The sequence below is a fragment of the Herpailurus yagouaroundi genome, unplaced genomic scaffold (genome assembly GCF_014898765.1).
Source record: "Herpailurus yagouaroundi ecotype Mexico unplaced genomic scaffold, PumYag 180, whole genome shotgun sequence".
NCBI classification, from domain to species: domain Eukaryota; kingdom Metazoa; phylum Chordata; class Mammalia; order Carnivora; family Felidae; genus Herpailurus; species Herpailurus yagouaroundi.
The window spans coordinates 23562880-23584812 of NW_024412411.1; the positions used below are offsets into that span (position 1 = coordinate 23562880).

General features: G+C 35.4%; 1 protein-coding gene across 4 annotated transcripts; it reads right to left on the minus strand.

The window, feature by feature from the left end:
• Positions 1–1527: 1527 nt before the first annotated feature.
• FAM76B (family with sequence similarity 76 member B) lies at positions 1528–21831 on the minus strand. Of its 4 annotated transcripts, none has more exons than XM_040489683.1 (10): positions 21352–21831; positions 20463–20527; positions 19537–19591; positions 18350–18505; positions 16387–16586; positions 12577–12624; positions 12306–12386; positions 11508–11640; positions 8702–8803; positions 1528–4212 (listed from the first exon to the last, which is right to left on the minus strand). In XM_040489683.1, exons 1-10 carry the CDS (start codon positions 21436–21438, stop codon positions 4123–4125), a joined length of 1017 nt encoding a protein of 338 aa, XP_040345617.1. In that variant the 5' UTR covers positions 21439–21831; the 3' UTR covers positions 1528–4122. The 4 variants fall into 4 exon arrangements, with proteins under 4 accessions (XP_040345617.1, XP_040345616.1, XP_040345614.1 ...); XM_040489682.1 differs by having other exon boundaries at positions 11508–11643; positions 21352–21828; XM_040489680.1 differs by lacking the exon at positions 21352–21831 and adding an exon at positions 20829–21064 and having other exon boundaries at positions 11508–11643.
• Between the last annotated feature and the right edge of the window lie 102 nt (positions 21832–21933).

Consider the following 21933-nt stretch of genomic DNA (forward strand, 5'->3'; position numbering starts at 1 on the left):
TAAGCTTGTCTTCTCCATCTGACATCCAATGGATGATGTTCATCCAATGGATAACCTCTTAGCTATGTCTCACAGGACAACTATACACGTATCTCTGTAATACCGGTTTTCAGTTGTGTGGCAAACTGTCTAGGTACAAGTCACTTAAGCCAAGCTACCTCAAATTCTTTTTGGAAAATGGCAAGGCATTCATAAAAGTCAGTACTCAAGTCATTTACCACTTCCTGCTCCACTTCCCTGGCTATAAAATAAAGCAGTTGGAGAAAATGATACCTACAGTCTTTTCAAAGCATTAAATTATCTGGTCTTACATCACTTCCTTTCCAACACAAACTGCCTTGAAAATGTAGTTCCAAGTAATTTTTCCAAGTTCATTCCCCAATTCTTTTCAAAATTTCCTCTACTCGTCATCCCTGAAAACTTTTCGTGCTTTGTCTTATATACCACTTGTTTTCAGAGTGTGGGCATTAAGCCGGAAACATCAGCATTACCTGGGAGCTTAGAAGTGCAAATTCTCGGGACCGATCCCAGATTTATGGACTCAAGAAATTGGGGCAGAGGCCCGGCAACACGTGCTTCACAACCCCCCCCCCCCATCCCTCCCTGTGACTGATACATGCTCAAGTTTGAGAAAGCAGTGACTTAGACTAACCTTAACCACAATTCTTACATTGCCCTTGCTAAAGCTATTAGCTTCTTATTACACTTTATAATACCAAGGTTAAGTTCCAGATATTTTTTCATGTTTATGGTCTCCCCAACTGGACTATAAAGAATCAGATCCTTAACTCAATTCTATCAAACAACATTGCCTGGTTTTAGTCATGTTCCAAAGTTTGCAAAACTGTAACTACCTATGGCTTTATTTGCTTTATTGTTACCTTGAAAATATCCCAGTATCTCAGTAACAGTTACCTGAAAGCAGTCTTACTGAACATGTAGCAAAACTAAATGTTTGCCTCAGCCAGTTCTCTCAAATCTGCTGTTGTAAAGCCTCATTCTGGGAAAATGTAGATGAAGCTTACAGGTAGGCTCAGTAATGGTCCTCTAAGATGCCCATGTTCTAACCTCTGTGAATATGTTACCTTATGTGACAATAAGGAGTGCAGAAATGACTAAGGATTTGAGATAGGAAGACTCCTGATCATCCAGACGGACTCAATGATGTCCTTGAGAGGGATAATAAGAGACAGCAAAGGGAGAGAGCATGACTGAAGAGAAAAGACATAATGACAGAGGTAGAGGGACTTGAAGATGCTACACTTTTTGGCTTTGCAGATGGAGGAAGGGGCAAAGAGCCAAGGAATGCAAAGAACACAGTTCCCAGAAGCTGGAAAAGGCATGAAAACAGGTTATCCCCTTGAGCCTCCAGAAGGAACCGTCCTGCCAACACTCTGACATCAGCCCAGTGAGGCTGATTTTGGACTTCTGGCCATCCAGAACTGCGAAAGAGAATCCATCTTTCCTATTTTAAGCCACTAAGTTTATGGTATTTTATTACAGAAGCAATAGGAAACTAATACAAAACTTTTTTGACAAGTTTTTATTGTGAAATATTGGATTTAGAAAAAAGTACAAAATGTCAACAGTCAGATGTGTACAAGTACAGTATTTCAATAGTCTATACATGTGAACAGCTTACCAGGTTCACCGCAGAATGCATCTTGAGACCAATACAATCTAAAAAGGACTGCAATATTCACAGGCTATTAATACATAAATAACTTGGGCCAAAATGACCCTCACTGGTAAATGCTAATTAATTGCGGAAAACGGGCTAAAAAGCACAATACGGCACACCATAGTATCTCCTTACAGGTCCACATTTAAAGAGTATCAGCTCATTATGTCAATACACTACAGATCCAGGACTGGGACTCAATTACTAGTTTATACAATTGCAAAAAAAATTAAGTTATAAAATACGGTCATGGAATAGAGAGATGGTATTTAATTAGGACTAAATACTGTGAAGCCCCTCAAAGGCTTTAGCCTTGGAATTTACAAAGCTTAATCATTTAGACTGATTTTCAATTTTTAATCTGTTTTGTAAAAAAAAGGGGAAAGGGGCACCTTGTTTTTTAGTAGCAGCTCCAACAAGTTATAAGAACTATTACATAATTTATTTTTAAAATCATAATGACCTCTGTGGACTGATAAATGGCTATGAAACCAGAATATAAAACATTATAAATTTTAAAGAAAGGTAAGGAGTATCTTACGAATTTAGCAAATCCTGCAAACATTAAAATCTGTGTTAAGAAGGCATTACCTACCATTGTTGAGAGTACTCAATTTAGGAAGATTATTGCATGAAGAGCTCATAAAAATAAACTGATTTAATTTTTCCAAGTCCGACTGATTCAATCTTTTTCCTATTACTTCAAAATTACCCTAGATTACATGTTTTCAAATTGGACAAAGAATTATCTGGTATCAATGTATAATGACAAGCTATAGGAATAATCTCCTAAAACACCAGTTATCTTAAAAACAATTATAATCATCCTGTGTTCTGAGGAAAGATGATCTTTGATGTGACATTCATAATCATTGTTTGTTTAAAAACAACTTAAAACTAATAAATTTACTAACAGTTTAATTAAAACAAATTTAGCCTTGCCCATAAATTCCTAAGAGAAGGCACTCTCTTCCACTCTATACGGTATATCTAGCAATGCCTGATGCTTTAAAATTGAACTAAACGTCTGAACTGGCATTTATTAAGGAGGAGATCAATTCCATTAAAGACTGGAAACCACCGGATCAGAAAATAATTAGTCAATAACTTTACATAACCTATCCCAACCTACCTTAACCTTTAATAGACAATTTTAAAGACTCTGATATAATTTTTTTTATAAATAGTGCCTGTATCTTACAGTAGATTCCAATTTATTCAAAGATAATCATGGATTGATTTAAGTTATTTAAATTTTTCCAGATTTGCTTTAAACTTACAAATCAAGTACGGTGTACATAAATATTAACTTAGATAACCACATATTATAGGGAAAGCAGATATATGGACCACTGCAGAAAAATTATAAATTTTTAAAAAACTTTTATAAAACAAAAAGAAAGCAAAATATGTAACTCACAAAATATGAACATGAAGCCATAGGACATAAAAAATAAAATTACTCTATCAGAAACAATTTAAAATTAAATCTTTGGGGAAGTATTTTTACATAATTCAATGAATTCAGTGACCAACAGCTTCTCATATCACACACAAACCACAAAGTCATCTAGAGTCTATATGCATTATCAGTTCTTAATGCAAACTCAAACATTTTACTAACAACTTTGATTTCCTTTTGAAATAGGCTTCTGTACATATGCATTTATATACAAACATTTATTAAACATGATTTTAAAACAAACCGTATGTACAAAAGATCGGCATTCCTATAAATAAAAACATTAGGTGGCAAAAAGGCACTTGTAAGTAAAAATCTACAGTAGTTTGTACAAAACAGAACACATTTTACCTTGGATACTGTACAATAAACATTAATTCCTATACGAATAATGAAAATACCAGTTTACTAACTAATGTTAATGATGTAACTTTTAAAAACATATTTACATATATTCTGAAGTTCATTTAATAAAAGCACCATGATTTTCTCCTAAGTTCATGTTGATGCAAAGTAAAAACACAATTACCAAAAAACCAGTGTTCACCATTTTCCTTGTTTAAAAGTTTTTGTATTTCTAAATTGAAAACTTTTATCTGAAATTAGTATAGTGTAAAACACAAAACAAAACCAACCCAAACCCTGCTGCTCTGACTTCTGAAAACCGTAATCTATTATTGCCTGTTGCATTTTATAAAGAGCACTACTCATGCACTCCTTTACAAGTGTTTAATACTATTGCTGGCAAAAAAGTTCCTGGATATCAAGTAATTAAAAAGTAACTTCAAACCAGTTGAAGTTTTATTTGAACGTTTTACAACTTAAAAAATGCTGTGTATCAGTTACAAAAGTGAATAGGAAACACGCCAATTCATTTGGTGTGCAAAAATATTTCTCCACTACACAGAATTTAAGGGCTTCACAGAATTTTTTTCAAATGTACATTTTCAGCAGAAACACTACATGAAAAACTACTTTCTCAAGGGGACGTTAGTACGCTTCCACTTTTGTCAAACTTTTTACCCTTTGACAATGCTGCGACCTGTTTGAGTAGTTCTCTGTTTTTGGCCTGTGGGAGACAAAAACATTTAAGATGAAAAATGCTTGAAATATTAAGTCACACTGAAGAAGACTACTTATTTAATGCTGTTCTTTTCACTTATAGAACAAGATTTCATTGAAGCACTTAAAATAAATGAAAGAATTAGTATATTTAGGTTCATCCCTTTAATGTTGGATATGGAGAAGGAAAATTTTAGATTGGTTTATCACCCCCCTTTGTAAAATGTCAATGTAAATGTCAAAGATACAATCAGTTAGAAAAAAGGCAACTCAGAGTGAATCCATTTAAAAGAGGGCCAAATTTTAAATAAGGAAAACATATTTAGTTCTTTATCTTAAAGATGTAAAATGAAAACAATGAAAATAAATTTTATAATGACTCAAGTGATGATTTGGGAGGAATACTGCCCAAAAACTGTACAAAATCTTTCATAGATTTACCTATTTATAGAATAAGCATAAGAGGTCCTTTTTGCAAAAACATTCACTCTTTATCACTTTGCCAATTTTCTCAACCTAATGTTCTTCAAACAACTTTTTTGAAGCACCCTGTCTGATCTTGTGTTCCTTTAACTGCCATAACAGTCATTTGGTACTGGTTTTGATGTAATTTGAACATTTACACACCATCACTGTTTTCAGGTTTGTGAAAGGTTGAAACTTTTTTTTCAAAGATTCAAAATTTCACTTTGCCCTCAATCTGAACTGTTTGTGCACATCATGCAAACGTTCCACGGACCACTGACAAAGACACTGTCCTTGAAACAATGCACTATGACAATCAACAGTGTTTAGTGAGGAGGAATGTGTAAGGAGGGACGACCTTCAAGTGAGTATTTTCACATTGACTGCCTTTGCCTCTCTTAACTGTGGAAGCACAGGTAATAAGGGCCCTCCATATCTACAAATACATTCACAATCAAATACCTTTGGAGTTTTTCAGCCCAAGTGTGGAGAGTGTTGACAGTGGACTAGAGTCTGAGCACTGCCCTAAGAACAAATTTTTTTCTCTGGTTTAGGGAGGAATACCATTTATTTTCCTTCACAAATCTCAAGATTTTTTATCACCTAGATATGCTTTTTAACCTCGGTACTTCATCTTCTCTAATTTGGCCTCTGTCGGGCAAGAGAACACCCTGCCCCCTTCTCTGTGTCCCATCTCAAACCAGTTTCATGAAACATACACCTTTTCCAAGCTTTGTACCTCCACTCCCCCACTTTTCTTCAACCAAACTCTCCCCAAATTAATACCTATTACCTCCTAAATGCAAATATTCATGGAACTATCTCATATTTGCGCATCTAATCATTTTTATGTTCAACTGCATATAGAGCATTTCTCTAACAGTTGTTAAATAAGATGGTAATTAAGAGTTTCAATTTCAAATTCAATTTCAATATGAAATCTAGAAAATCATAAAGAATTTAAAAGGATTTTTGTTTTTCCTTTAAAATTAAACAGTTTGAGAAACTCAGAAGACAAATAATGAGAATGTCTGGTAGTTAGTGGTAAGTCAAGTGAGTATACCAATGATCAACTGGTTTATTACTCGGCTGACCAGTCTTAGCCACTGTTATTAGTTTCAAATTGTTTTCTTTTTATTGTTAGCTACACGTTATGTAACTTATAATTATAATAGACTCTTGCTAAAAACAGAAATCTTAACAGAAAATTTAAAATACAGATTAGTGAAGGACATAAAAAAAATTATGTTTGCAGATGTGCCTCAAAGAGATTGCCATCAGATCTAAGTTTTCTTTATGCAAAGCCTTTTATATTGACATACCAAATCATCAAAAAGTTAATATTTGAATTATCTTTCCTCAGTCATCAATTAGAAGCAAACACAAAAATTAAAGAGTTCATAATTTTCATTTTCTAAGTATGAAACACAAGAACATTAAGTGTTGAAAGCAGTTCTTCCTTTTAATTTTTTAGCAGCTAATTTTCACTTTGCCTTTATATATTCAGTCTCCTAATCACATCACTAATCAACTTAGTTGCTGATAAGTTATGCAAGAAAAAAGCCTTTAAGAAAAATAAATAGTGCATCAGTTGTTAAATGGAGACAAGCCCAAATGTGTATTATTCTAATTTAGGTACATTAAAACATTTTATAATGCAACACTTAAATATGTATGCATTTAAAATTTTTATCCTAATGTTATTTCTTTATTATGCACCCTGAAAAAGATCATTTAAGACTCTTAACAAGTTAAGCTAAAAATGTTTAGAAACACTGGCCTAAGGGAAAGACTATCTGAAATCATACAGATTTTGTTATAAAAACTCGCAGTCTATTTTCTCATATGCAAAGCAGAAATGTCACCACCCCAAGAGGAGCTGAAATAACTAACCAAATATATAAAACACTGGGCCTAACACAGAGGCTGATACATAGTAGGCACTCAAAGCTTGTTCCCTTTCTCCCTTTATTAACTTAGCTCCTCAACAAAAGGTAGAATTTTTTATTTGGTAGTCTTTTTAGACAACTTAGGTTGTTTATTTTGGTATTTTGCATAATTTTGCCTTGTAATGCTGATTTATTTCCCAGGTTTGATAGTTAAAAATGTTTTGAGAATTATTAAAACAAAGTCAGTCTTCTGCTACAGGTGCAGTATTTTATCACAAAAAGATAAGAAAAATAGTTAACTATATTTACACACCTAGGCAGAAAACGCTACTCGTACCTGGTTGAAGGGAGTACAGTTAAAAGAGGGCATACAACTGTAACAGAATGTCTCCAGCAGTAACACAAAAGATATAGGGAAGTGGTCTGATAACAAGGATTAAACAGAAACCTGAGTGACCCGAGTTGGTGGGAACACAGGAGAAAGTACAGTTTAATCTGAATCAGAAGATGTACGTTTCTACGTCAGTTCTGATTAATTAAATGGCCACCATTTCATCTGTAAAATGGGAACTCAAAGTTACTCTAAAGAGCAAATAAGACAGCCTATGTAAAATCATATTAGAAACGTCATGCTTCTATATAAACATCAGTCACTCTTCTACTATATAAACCTCAGCAACCGACCAAGAAAAGTTAGGCTTAAGATACCAATCAGACTAAGATGTCAAAAAGAAGGTCCTCTGTGCTTACAGCAGGAAAATAAAACAACAAATTGCTATTTTGAACACTGAGAAGTACTAAGTTTTATCATTTTATCATTTATCAACAGCTTCTGTTGCCAGGTAATCATTCAGTATTAATAACTGAATGAGAAAAATAAGAATACCATAAAGCAAATATTTGCTGGTGGATGATAATGTACAAGAACCCTAATCATATGGGTAATTTCTCAGGACAGAGGGCAGATGGACATTTCCATAAATCAACACTCATTCAACAAATTATTTGAGTGCCTACTATGTGCTAGGTTCCACACAAGGTTTCCCTTTAAAACTCTTTGTAAGATCATTAATGTAAGCATTTAGACTAGGGCTATCACTCAGATTTCAGCAGGTTCCTAGATGCACTTTATAATTTTATTCAATTTAAGCTACCTTCAAAGAAGCATGAGGAATTACAACCCAAAAGGTAGGAACAGCACATTTACCCTGATGCTACAATGATTAAAAAGCCAGGGCAGTATTAATCCTTTCCTTGTGAAGCTGCACTTTTCCATCTGCAGTCTATGAGCTGGCACACATCCTCTATGCTTTTATGACCTAAAACTACTGAACTGTAAAAACCCTGTTACCCAAAGATTAATTCTAAAAACGTCACAATCTATAAGTCAACAGAACATGTAATTAATTTAGTGTGGTCTGATTTCTAAATTTACGAAACCTAGGTGCAAAAAGGCTTAAATAAGGGAATAATCCGTGTCCCTGCTGATGCTCTCCATCTCTGCATGCCGGATACCGATACTGCCGTCTTTGTCACTATCGGGACCCTTGGCTTCACCATTCAGTTGTACATACACTGAAATCCTCCTGAGTATGCTTATCTTGAGGCTGGCCTTGGCCTAGATCACTAGAAGCTGCCCGCTGCGGCACACAGCAGAATCCTACTGAACACCTTGAACATACAGTATGAAGGTTAAAGTGCACTCTTTTGCCTTTCATCACTGCATGTGGCATAAATTTCCTCCACTTGAGGTCCCTAAGAATTGGTTTTGTATGCCCACCTCCCATTATCTAGGAGGAAACGGGAAGAATGCTTATAAAACGTACTAAAGACCTTATTTTCACCTTAGTTTCATGAATCCAATTTTTAATTTTTTGCTTTCACCCAATGATCAATTGAACATACTCCATCGGTATCCTCTGAAAACCCTGTATCAAGTTTAGACAGATTGAAATCAAGTGATTTCAAGCAATAACACTTAAGGGGAGCAGGATTAAGAAGTATTATAAAACCAAGATTAAAGTTGAAAAAGCACCAAATACACCTAAAATAGGGACACCAATACCAGTCCAAGATAATACACTATTAATTATAAGCAAGGTTAGCCCTCCTTGCCTAACAGTTTACATAAATGTTATTTACCTGAAGTTGTTCCACAGTTTCTTTGTGAGCTTTTTCCATACTGTTCATCTTTGTTCTCAAATTTGACTCTTGATACTGAAAGTCCGCCTTTAGTTCGGTTAGCTGAGAGATAAACAAGCATATATACATAAATATGTGTGTAGGAAAGTGTAATATATATACATGCACAAACACATTTTCAACATACTTCATTATAAAATCACAATTCATTACAGAAGTTGAAAATGTTAGCAGTTTGCTGAGTCTTATAACCTATTTAGAATTTGTTTTGTGAAATGAAAGCTACTACATACAGTGTATTTTAATGGTAAGATAATACCAAACTGCCAGTAAACCTTTTGAGAAGATGTCTCTTTTGTTTCAATTTAAAGATGGTTTCACTGGACATAGACTTTGGCACCTACTATGCCAACAAAAAAGTTTAATGGCCAATACCGGGGAAAAATGCTTCAATTACAACATACTTCAATATTATGCATAAGCAAACTAAATGTTGAAAGTGGTTTCAGGTTAAAATATTCTTTCATGAACAAAAAAGAAGGTTTCACACTGGGTGAAGTACAAAGAGGAATGGTTCTATCAACCATAAGCTATACTGCTTTCACTTTAAAATTTATGTCCAGAATTATGTATCTAATACCACCTAAGACTTGAAGTAAAATTAAGAACAAAGCACAGAAATACAACTAACATGGAATAAGAAAAGGGAGTTACTTTAAAATTTTGGCTAAATTCGACAAATTCAAGAAAAAAGTCAGTGGTTTGAGAAAGCTACATTCTTTTCTTAAGTATCAGTGGCATACATAAAAATACAAGATATTTATGAGCTCAAACTAAAAAAATAAGTCCATATTTTATCATTTCATTATCAGAACCATGGAGAAGAAAACTTCTGGTTATTTTCAAATGGTTTTCATTACATGAGCTTTAAAGGTTTGCACTTCTGTTTTGTAATTAGCCAGTAACCTCAAAGATGTATTAACAGCAAAAAGAGAAAGGAATCATGGTGTATTATATTCTTATTGTCTGAATAAAAGCCCTTGCTTTTGCCAAATTCAAAGAATAACTGAATTCTCTCTCTGTTTTCTACATTAACAAAGGAATTCCTGTTCTGAAATGTCAATTCACATCAGATCAGCTAAGATAATTATTCTTGTCACTCCACTGTGTGTTGCCTTCAGATTATGAATTTCTGGAAGATAAGAACCAGGTCTTATTTATTTATTCATCTTTGAATCCTCATGATCTAGTACATGGCTAGCTCTAGAAGTCACTGAATAAAGTGAAATAAACTCAAGAAAGCGCCTTGGTTATCTTATATTTACATCATAAGAAAACATAGCAAATATGTAGTTATTTTAGGCTAAGAATTATTATGTTTCTTAGGACACTATTATTTCCTTTCCTGTTAGTGTTTTTGTAAAAAAAGGAATGCTAACAAAAGCAGAAAACTTCCAACAAACTGCACTTACATACAAGAGTCATGCTATGGAAAAAAAATTTCAAACAGTCAAAATTCCACAATTCATTTGGAATGTTTTATAGTCAACTTACGGTTTCATTCAACTTTTACCTAGATTAATACAGATAAATCTTTATGCAATAGCAATGTCTCTAAGATTTTGTGCATAAAATAAATTTCCATAAAAGCTCAGTAATTCAAAAAATTTTGCTAATGAAAAGAACCATAAAAAATATGACAATCATTACTATCCTATTTTTAATCTTACATCAATTCTAAATTTCATATACTGAATTTGCTTAAAGTAAGGTCCAAATGTATTAAGATAAACTTAAAACTACTAACCATCACGGCATAGGAAAACTGTAACACAAAAGTTGTGAAATGCCAAAGGAAAAAGTTCAGATTCAAGCAACACTATGGATACTCAGAGACCGATAATTCATACACATATTTATAATCGTGTCTTGTTCACAATTTTAAAAGGAATACGTTTAATGTTTTCCTATTGCATAAGATGTTTGAAGTAAGTCAAACTAGATAGTCTAAGAGTATAAACAAGTACAAAAATAGGTTCTGCCCTCAAAGATGACCCAGCATCAATAACAGCAGCTATGAACACTCAACATGTGGCAGGAGCTGTTAGTACTTCATACTTTCATGTAATTGTAACAACTATCTCATGAGATGGTATCAATATTCCCATTTTTAAAATGAAAAAAAAACAAAAAACAAAAAACTGAGCACCAAAGATGTGAAACCATTCTGTTCAAGTTCACACAAAAAAAGTGTTAGAACTTTTCACTAACCTGACAATATATTTGATATTCTTAATCTAACTGATAAACAAAGTCCTAATAAATACATTTACTTCCTATAAAATGATCTTAGACACCTAACGCTAATCACTGACTACCACACAGGAAATTCCCTTTGGACTACTTTTCACCAGTTATTTGATCTGGAGTGAAATACATACGTGATTAGTATGTCAAAGACTCAACTACCCTCTTAAATAATAAGAATTCACATAATATTTCATTTACGTGTCATTTCCAAATGAAGACATCAGGCCTATTTCTACACTACAAGTTTAGTAAAAACTAATGTTCAAATATTACAATTCTAATTAGCCCTCAGTTAATTCTTACAACTAAAATTCTGAAAGACCATTTTTACCTATCTTCACTAGATGGCTTATGTTCCAGTTTGGCTTCTGTAATGTGTCTCGTAAGAATCATACACAATAAACATTACCAAGTTATTGAAGTCTAAAAAAATTTGCAATTACCCAGCAAAGTCAAGATGTAAATCTTACCAGGCTTCAATGAACCATGTCCTTACCTTTTTATCTTTTTCTAAAATGGTCTGGTCTCTCTGCTGTAAGAGACGTTTAAGTGACATCACTTCTTCTTTCAGTTGACTTATAAGGACAAAATTGTCTGTTCCCCCACTATCTGCTGACTGATTTATAGAGCTACTAAAAAGAAAAAAGTAAAACACAGTTAAATGAAGTAGAAGGAAAATTAGCAGGTGTTCAAATTGCATAAATTAGACAATTCCACAAACATCCTTAAGGCTAATGCAAAAAAATATGTACCTGACAGAAATGGATGCAACTGGCAAATTACCTTACTAATGGCACACATTACATACACCTGCAGAAATATAATTCAGTATTAGCTTTTAGGGGGTCAATACTTCTAGTGTAAAGCAATAGGCAGCCAATTTGTACAGTAACATCAGCAAACTTTTGGCTAATGAACTAAAACAAACTCACGCTCATAATACTTTAAATTTAAATACATTTTCCAAGCAGGTCAATTTAAAATATCACATTAGATTTGTGTTTCACTGAAGAATAATTAAGATAAATAGAATGTTCTATTCAGATGTTTTCCTTTTTTTTCTTTTTTCAAAACCCAAATTTATTCCCCAAATAGAACAACAGTTCAGTGCCACTTGCTTATTGCCAAAATTAAGTTAAAATTTTTAACGGATTATGGTTACTCTTCTAGGTGACTCAAAAAAGTCAATGTAGAAGATACATGTTTCTATTCTTTTACCTAGTAATAGCTGGCAATCAACCATAACTGTTCAACTAACTTGAATTTTCACAGCGCTAAAGGAATTCATTTTTACCTATCTCCGTTAGATGGCTTAGATTCCAATTTGGGCTTTTTCTTTGGAGTTTCATTCTGAATTGCTGCAGAGGATTTATGGCTGAAATCAAACATTAATAACAATAATTAGAGTAAAAAGGGCAGAGGCACCACCTGATAATTCTTCTTCCTCTAAAATATTACCGATCATCATTGATTTTTTAAAAACATAAGTAACAAAGTTAAAGGGAAGTCACGTTAAAAAGAAAATACATCTCAAAATACTTCAGAAAATATGTTAACATATTTACCTCTGTTTCCACAGTCCCTGCTCTTGTTCTGGACTCAGATTGCTGATTCTGAAAAATACATAAATGACATCTAACAACAACATTTATTTAATACATCTATGCTTAACAGCATTCTTCCCACTGGACTCAAATTACACAGGTTTAGAATTTTTTTATTCAGAGAAGACATACTTAAGTTTTCAAACTAAGATAATATATGTTGAATAAATCACATTCTAGTGAGATAACTTCTAATCAAGCAAGTACTACCCATCTTAAATTCTTTAACAAAGGTACAGTTATAGGGATTAAATTCTCTTCACCAGGATAAGGTTCTACAATTATAAAGTAGGACAGTCATCATACTTAGGCTGCCTTTACTACTTCAGACAGAAAATATTTGATCTTTAAAGTTAAGGCCTTCTTAATAATTCTGTATGAAGATTTCTCCTTTGGAGTAACTCCTGTTGCTCAGAACAGTGTGTCAACTTGAACCAAGAAATGTCTTAATTTGTTTCTTTCCTAGTTTTCCTTAGAACCCTTTCCAAAGTCTCTAGATCTTTCTCTGGTCAGTACTCTGGAACAGTCATGCTGAAAAAAACTGAGAAGTTTCACAATAAAAACGAATTTTACTTTTACTTACAATTAAATGCTGTATTATGAATTCTTTCCCATTATGCCATAACACTAATAACCACTTTATAATTCACTATGAACCCTACATGCTTTTCTCCTGTACTTGTGTATCAGCCAATCCTGCACTAACCCTTCGTTTATTGATTTGTGAACACAGCATCTCCTATGTACCAGATGCCACATATTTATACAATGTAAGGTGTTAGAGAAGACCTGGGCTGTGTGACATTTTGCCAGTTACTTAAAATTCCTGAGCCTTAGTTCCCTCACCTGCAAAATGGTATGATATATACCTTATAAGTGTATGAGACTTAAATGAGTTTACGTACATAAAAGCACTTCATACACTACTTGCGTATATACAATAAATACAAATACGTATATACATTTGTGTGTATAAAATCCACTACTGTAGCTGTAGACGTTTTTAAAGCAAAAGTAAAAAAAGAAAAAGTCAGACTATGTTCTTTAGAATCAGTCATAAGATAAATACCAAGTTGGAGAAATAATGCCGTAATTCTATAAACCTGAGTTACTCTTTATTTGTGGCAATAAATGGCAACCCTACTGAGGAATTCAGTTACCATTTCTTTTACAAATTTAATTATAAGCATTAGCAAACCATATAACCACACATGAATAGCACTATCCAGATCTCCAAGTGATCTGGAACAGTTGGTGTGTTCTAATCACATTAATAACGTGAGAATAATCACATTAATAATGATTTAAGGAAAACACTTGGAATTCTCATCTTTGCTTTCTTTTTTTTCAACATTTTTTATTTATTTATTTTTTTTTTTGGGACAGAGAGACACAGAGCATGAACGGGGGAGGGGCAGAGAGAGAGGGAGACACAGAATCGGAAACAGGCTCCAGGCTCCGAGCCATCAGCCCAGAGCCTGACGCGGGGCTCGAACTCACGGACCGCGAGATCGTGACCTGGCTGAAGTCGGACGCTTAACCGACTGCGCCACCCAGGCGCCCCTCATCTTTGCTTTCTGAGATGGCCATTCCTGGATCCAGACTGATCTGTTTTTGTTGTCCTCTAACCCCAACCATTACTATATATTACAATATGTATGCTCCTCATAATTGTTCCAATCTAGTGAACTTAAAATAGGATCTCACAAACTGACTGCCTACTCATCAAATGGTCTATGTCCATCAAATACAAAACAGTATTTTTATTTCTTAAGCAATAAAAAGGAAAAAAAAAAATTAAAGGTCAATACCATCCTTATTACCTTTACTTTTGAAACCTGTTATTCTTTCAAAAGATGAAGTTACTGTCACAGAATGATCTTTATAAACATACTCTCAGTGTGTCCTATCACATGCTAAGAAAAATTTATAAAGGACAGAGGAAAGGGATGCTTCAGTTGAGTTTCAGGAATATATCATTACGACAGTTATTTTGTCATATGTTTTCTTAAAAGAGCAGAAACAAGATGTTCATTTTGTTCCCTGGGATATTCTGACAGAAACACCATAAGATTTCTTCAGAATAGCCAGATTAGAAGTCACTGTGCACTCTACTACTGTGACATCCAGAAAGCACGATGACAGGGTACGGCAAGTGGAAAAAATGTGACTGAACATCACTACCTCAATAAAACCTCGTAATAAATGCTTGCCTACAATTTAAGATCAAATCTATTAGAACTATATTATATCCTAAAAATATCACGTATTCTTAAATGTTGTAGGCATCAATTTGCTATAAATGAATTTATGTTTTACCTATCTAGACCTTTAAAGACTCACAGAGAATTCTGGTGAAAAATAAGTTCTTCCGAAAATTGGTTATCATGTCACTGTTTTTTCCATTTTGATTTGTATTTAATTTATGTTGTAATACTCTTGATTTTTCCATGAAGACTAAAACCACAGTTCAAACAACTTTATACTACATACATATTACTACAATATAACTTTTTCCTCCCAAGGCATTTTAAAAATCAGTTTAGGGGTGCCTGGGTGGCTCAGTCAGTTGAGCGTCCGACTTCAGCTCAGGTCACGATCTCACACTCCGTGAGTTCAAGCTTCGTGTAGGGCTCTGTGCTGACAGCTCAGAGCCTGCAGCCCACTTCAGATTCTATGTCTCCCCCTCTCTCTGCCCCTCCCCTGCTCATGCTCTGTCTCTCTCTCAAAAATAAATAAAAACATTAAAAAAAATAAAAAAAATCAGTTTATATTCAAATAGAATTCCTGCCTATGTGTTTTAAAAAAGAACAAAGTACTACTAGTTTAAGAGATTATTTTTCATACACTTTTGGAACCTTCACGATTTAGAACGCTTCTATCATGATCACAAATGACAGTCTTATAATTTGTTCTGCAAAAACACTGAACGTACGTATCCTAGTCACTGGTTTAATTAAAACAAGTTACAAATTAATGATAACTGATAAACATAACTTCATATGACTGTGATTTGTATTTATAACTGTAAACATTTTTACAAGTAAAATTCTAACAATTACTTAAACAAAAAAAGAATATTGAGGCCTTTGATAACATAAACCAATGAAGCATTAACTAACTCTGGTTTACTTGTATTTTGACTTCAAATGATCATAATTTTATATAATAATTCTTTAATGCCCTACCTATATTTTTATGGTAAACAGCTAAACACACTCCTGTGTATAATTTTATACAGGCTTACCTCAAAGATACTGTGGGTTCAGTTCTAGACCATGCAATAAAAAGAATATTGCAATAAAGCAAGTCAAATAAAATTTTTTTGTTTCCCAGTTGCACATAAGTAATGTTTATACCATACTATATAGTCTATTAAATGTGCAATAGCATTACATCTGAAATAATATACATACTTTAACTAAAATATTATTGCTAAAAAAATGGTAATGCCATCTGAGTCTTCAGCAAGTTATGAATCACTGATCACAGATCATGAGATAAAGCTGTTGGAAAATGGCTGCCCATAGACTTGCTCAACAGGAGTTACCACAACCTCTCAATTAGTAAAAAACAGTATCTATGAAACACAATGAAGGAAAATATAATAAAACAAGGTATGCCTGTACACTGAATAAAGTAGGGAAAAAGCCCTAAACTCAAGATGCTTACTATGTACAATGGAAACTAGTGTCTGCAAAAAGTTAAACACTTATATACGCCATTAAAATGCCAAGAGGATTTTAGAAAACATGACTTCAAAGTACTTACTTGTGATGACTACTGCTGTGACGATGGTGATGGTGATGATGGTGGTGATGATGTTTTGAATGATGCTGGTCTTTCTCAGTAAGAGATGAAGAAGATGAGTTTGAATGTGAAGATCCCAGGCTCTTCCTCTGTTCTTTTGTCTTCTGTAAAACTCTCTTGTATGATAAAGTACAGAGCCAGCATAGTAACTTTCCATCAACCTTTTTAAAGAAAATACTTGTATTAAAGGTACCTCTAAACTGAGTATAAGTGAAAGCAGGTAAGATAAACTATTCAATTCCTGTGTGCACACTCGTGTTCTCTCTTACACACACACAGTGAGATTGTTGCAAAATGGAAATAAAATTAGACTTCACTGAAACTTCAGAAAATGCTTGTTTGGCATATCATAAAATTGGTGTGGATGATATATGGACCTCCATTAGTTTTGAAGTGTTTTTTAATTTGGAGAAACTTTTCTTATTACAAGGAAAAAAGCATAAATTGATAATGTGCTTCAAAGATCTTACCTAAGCACTGGCCTGAATTCTTAATTCACTGTGTACTTACTAAATGACACAGTAGTTCCCACCACAGTGAAAACTGTTAGTTTTGGAAACAAGGAGAGCGTAAATGACATATACAGTTGATTCTCATTATTCTCAGGTTCCTATTTGCAAATTCACAACCTACTTGCTAAAATTTATCTGTAATCCCCAAATCAACTTACAGTGCTTTGGGGATCATTCATGAACATGCACACAGCAGCAAGAAATTTCTGTAGCCAGAGAGCAAATGTTCCCTGCTGAAGTTTAACAAGGTGACACTCTGCTGCCTTCTTTCAGCTCTTATACCATAAACAAGTGTCCTTTGCATGGTCTATCTAGTGCCATGTTTTCTGCATTTGTGCTTTCTATTGATGATTCCACTGCTTACAATGAACCCCAAGTGTAGTGTTGAAGTGATGTATAGTGCTCTTTAACACAAGAAGGCTGTGATGTACCTTATGTAGAAAATACACATCTTGGATAAACTCCATTCAGGCATATAGTGCGTTTGCCATGACTTCATTTAATCAAACAACAATTTATATCAAGTAAGATATCTTTGAAGAGAAGTATTCACAAAACAAGATTAAGTATTGATCAACTAATCACAACATTGTGACCACAGGCAAGAACCTAATCCTGTACTGCCCCCTTAGGAGCAATAGTTCAATATTCGTTAATTCAGTGTTTGCAGAAATTTTATAGAACCTAACTACCACAAATAATGAGGATCAACTGCACATGTGTCAAGCGGGAAGGGAAGAGACTTTTTTCCAAAATTAAGACTAAACCTGTAGAAATAAAATTTTCTTTCTTCTACTTGTTCACACAGTAAGTGGTGGAGGGACATGTCTTACAACTAGGGTACAAACACTGCTGTGGAGGAACCTGCTTCTCAAAGAGACAGTCATCCTCCAAATCAACTGAAATTGACAGACAACAGGAGGCCTGTGTGAGTGCTGATCAGCAGAGGAATGCCACAGGCATACACATACTTTTTAAGTCACTGTAGGTAGAGAAAAACAAACAATGGTTGAAAACTAAGCCCCGAATCAAAAGGCACAAGACTAACTTTGAATTACACATGTTAATGTGCCATCAGGTATTTTTTCACACCAGCAATTTCATGTAATCAGCAAAAGGGTAAGTAGCTGAAAGGATTTAAAAGCAATTAGTAATTCTGAACAAGACGTTGGATGACCAAATGGTACAGAACAGCCATCAGAGAATATTGCTTCAAAATACAGTAATCTCAACTAATCAACACATATTGTATGTGATGCAACAAGAAGAAAATGCACTGTCCCTACTCTTCCATCTAACTACTTGTTTTCAGGGACCCAAAGGACACATCAGGTATTAGTGCATTCATCACAATAACTTCCCACCTGTGTGGTGTTTTAGTTAATTCTCAGAAGATATCATACTATAAATACCTTTCTTCTTCCTTCCTCCTTTCGATCAAAAGCACACTGTTGTTTGCACTGTTCACAGGTCTGAGGTGGTCCGTATTTTTTTTCTGAATTTGTACAACGCTGACACTTTGTACCAATAAATGCTGCAATTATGTTACAGTATTGACAAGGCTTAGGCTGAAAAACAGATACACACTTTTACTACATTTGCTCAGTAAAACATAGACCAGTATACAATATATTTCTGGGACTAATTAAGGAAACAAGTAAAAAAATTTTGTCAGGTATGTCGCCCTCTCATATTTAACAACATTTATCATGTTTCCTATTTATGAACATTTATTTTTAGAGTCATGCAACTTTTTCTTAACTCTATTAAATAGTTACATAAGATCATGGAAATGTATTTATGACTGAACAGTATATTATATAATATAAAAGCTACATGTGACAAAGATCCTGAAGACTGAAAATAAAGGTACATACTGATATAAAAGTTTCCTATATTCAGCATTTAGGAGAATGAACTAATTTCATATCCTGGTTAGCTTAATTACTCTTTCATTTATTACAAAAAAAACACTTAACAACTTCATCATCTACAGGTAAAGATGATGAAAAGAATATATATTATATGTGAGCTTTCAACTTAAGAACTGGCACAACCATATTGAACCTAAATTATGATAAACATACCTTGATTTTCTTTGATACTCAAAAGACAATTCAGGATTTTACAGAAACTTAAGGCCAGCACTTTGGGTAACCATGACTTTACTATACTATGACTGTAATATACACATAACACAAAATTTCTTCTAGAATAATGTCAAGATTTTGTGAATAAATGCCTAATTGTGCTGTTATATAAAAACTGTCAGAGGTTCTGAAGAGAGGATAAAAGTGTGATTATGCAAACTTTAGATAAGTGGGTTCTCCATAACGAAAATTTTGTTTGCTATGTTTGAGTCTTTATGGAATAAAATCATAAATTCCACGATCAAATTCAATATACACGTGTCCATAAAATGACTGTTAAATGTTGTCATCTTCCAATGAGACTATCTACAGAAAACTTCTTTCCTGAAATATTTCAATGTGTTGAATGTTTAAGGACATAAGCAATACATATTTTTTACAAGGTCCGTCTTTGTGAAAAATGTTGACTAGTAACAATAACAAAATATAAAAATGTAAGACATACTTACTGTGCCAAATTGCTTCACATTTTGAGCACACTTCTTACATATTGTATTCGTTTTGCTGAAAAGGAATTGAATATAGATGAGCAAATTTACATAGCTGAGGTAATTAATACACCACTGGACTAAAGCAAATATAGTTTGGATTTGACTGTTTGCTTTAGTAGTTCTTAAAACTTACTCTAAAATAGACCAAAGATCTTTTTAGGGATGTGTAGTATCCAAATTCAGTCCTTATTCATTAACTTTAGATAAATGTCTTTATACATTTTTATCATATATTTCTTGGTATGGAAAACAAAACCCCCAAAAATCCTCGTATTTTCTATCCAGTTCCAAAATCTTCACATTTGCCACCATTTATGGACAGCATCACATCTCCATGCCTACCTAACCTTCCTCAGGGTCTTGTCCACTAGGATGATGCCAGTATCCACACGTGAAGAAATTATTTGTCCTTCTCTTTAGGCTACTCTCTTGTATGTGCCCCGATCCTTAACAGGAATCACCCTCTTAAAAAGTATGTACTGTTCTTCTAATGATAACAAGTTACTGGATTTCACCCTTGGAAGGTAGTTGGTAATATTATAGACCTTTCCTCATGTCCATGTCATCACTAATGTTTTGTCTTTTTTTTTTTTAAGCTTCATAGTAACTGTTTGTATTTCCATTTTTTGACAGCAAAGCTGCACATTTTCCATGCAATCATTTATTCTCCCTCTCTTCATGTCTAAACTGAAGTCTAGGTGACAAAAAGACCATTTTTTGGCAACACGGTCTCTCTCACCACACATAAACGGTTTACAACTTAAAATTTAAGAAGCTAAACCATTATTTACGAACACTTTAATACAAATACGGGACGACAACCCCCAAGTGTTCCTTACAGACAGTGCTGTCTTTAACAATCAAAAACTGTTCGGTATACAAACCTCTCTTGTTGAAATTCTGATCTGCAGTAAGTACATTTTACAATAGGATGCGCAATCCGACATTCCTGTAATAAGACAATATATTAGTATCTATCTCAAAGTCCCAAATTTCACTTTTCTGGTAGAATATTATTACACAACCTAAACATCTCTAAAACATCAACAATACCTGTCCCCCAACGGACCCAATTGAGTGATTTATCATGTAAGTGGTCAATTACAGCATACCTCCTTAGGGAAGGCATAGGTGTCTTTGTCTTTATTTGATGTGGGGGTAATGCTACAAATAAATTAAGAAAGCTGTCAGGGCCGATTTAAAGGGTTGGTTAAATGTGAAACTACTTAATATTTTGCACCGTTGCTCACAGACAGCATCCCGGCTTTAATGGGATGGGAGGAGCTCCAAATCATAGAGCATTCTGTCCCCAAACCAGTCGCTTCGCTTTCCTGGACAGGGAAGAAGGATGCCATCAGCTTTGCGGCTTCAGGTTCCTAGCAAGAAAGTGCAAAAACCGTCCCCTGCCTCCCGGTGGAAGGAGAGGACAGACCAAGCAGAAAACCGAGATGAAAACATCTCCACCCCAGGGTCTCTGCGGCATAGACAGGTGGCTGCCTCCTCACTCAGCCCCACCCCTGAGACCCCTGAATGTTGTTGGGGCCCGGCCCCCTCCTGGGACGCCTTGGAACAGGGCAAATTTGGTCTTCCTCTCAGGGGCCTTTCCCATCTGATGCCCACGTCCTCGGATAAAGGGGTCCCGGCTGAGGAGGCGAGAGCTCCAAGCTCCGAAGGCGCCGGCGAAAAGAGCCGGGCTGCAGTGCAGCGGACACCCAGCTCCCTCGGGCTCCGACCAAGGAAACCCCGCCCGCCCGCCGCCCAGCGCCCACGGACCTTGCAGAGCTGCTGGCCCTGGGAGAGCTCCTCGAACGGATAGCGCTGGGTACACTTGGTGCAGGCATACAGGGCCGAGGCCGCCATCCTGCTCCTCAGTCTCCTCCTCTCTTCCACCGCAGCCCGCTCCGAGGCGGGGCCCTACGGGGAAGTCGGGCGCCGCCGCTGCCGCCGCCGCCCGGGCCGCGGGCTCCTCCTCCTCCCCCTCCCCTGCCTCGCGCCCACCAGAGCCTCGGCGCGAGAGCCCAAGGCCCTGCGGTCGACACTGTCTCCCTCCGCCTCCACTTCCGCCCCCAGCCCTCTCAGTGACGCCGTCCCAGCCGCTCCCGCTTAGGCCCCTATAGCGGCGGAGGGAGACGAAGAGGATACTTCGATGCGGTTTAGCTGCGCGGCAGCGGATCCGCTTCCTTCTCGGCCTCCCTTCCCCATCTCGGATTGGCTGGGAAGGCTACTGCGTCACTCGGTCGCTCCTCCCAACCCCTAACCCCGGGTACGCAGGGAGCTCCCACAAAGGGAGGCAGTTGCTGGCCAATGACAGCCCGACGCTATCAGCGCGCGAAATCCGCTTCAAACTCGCCCCGC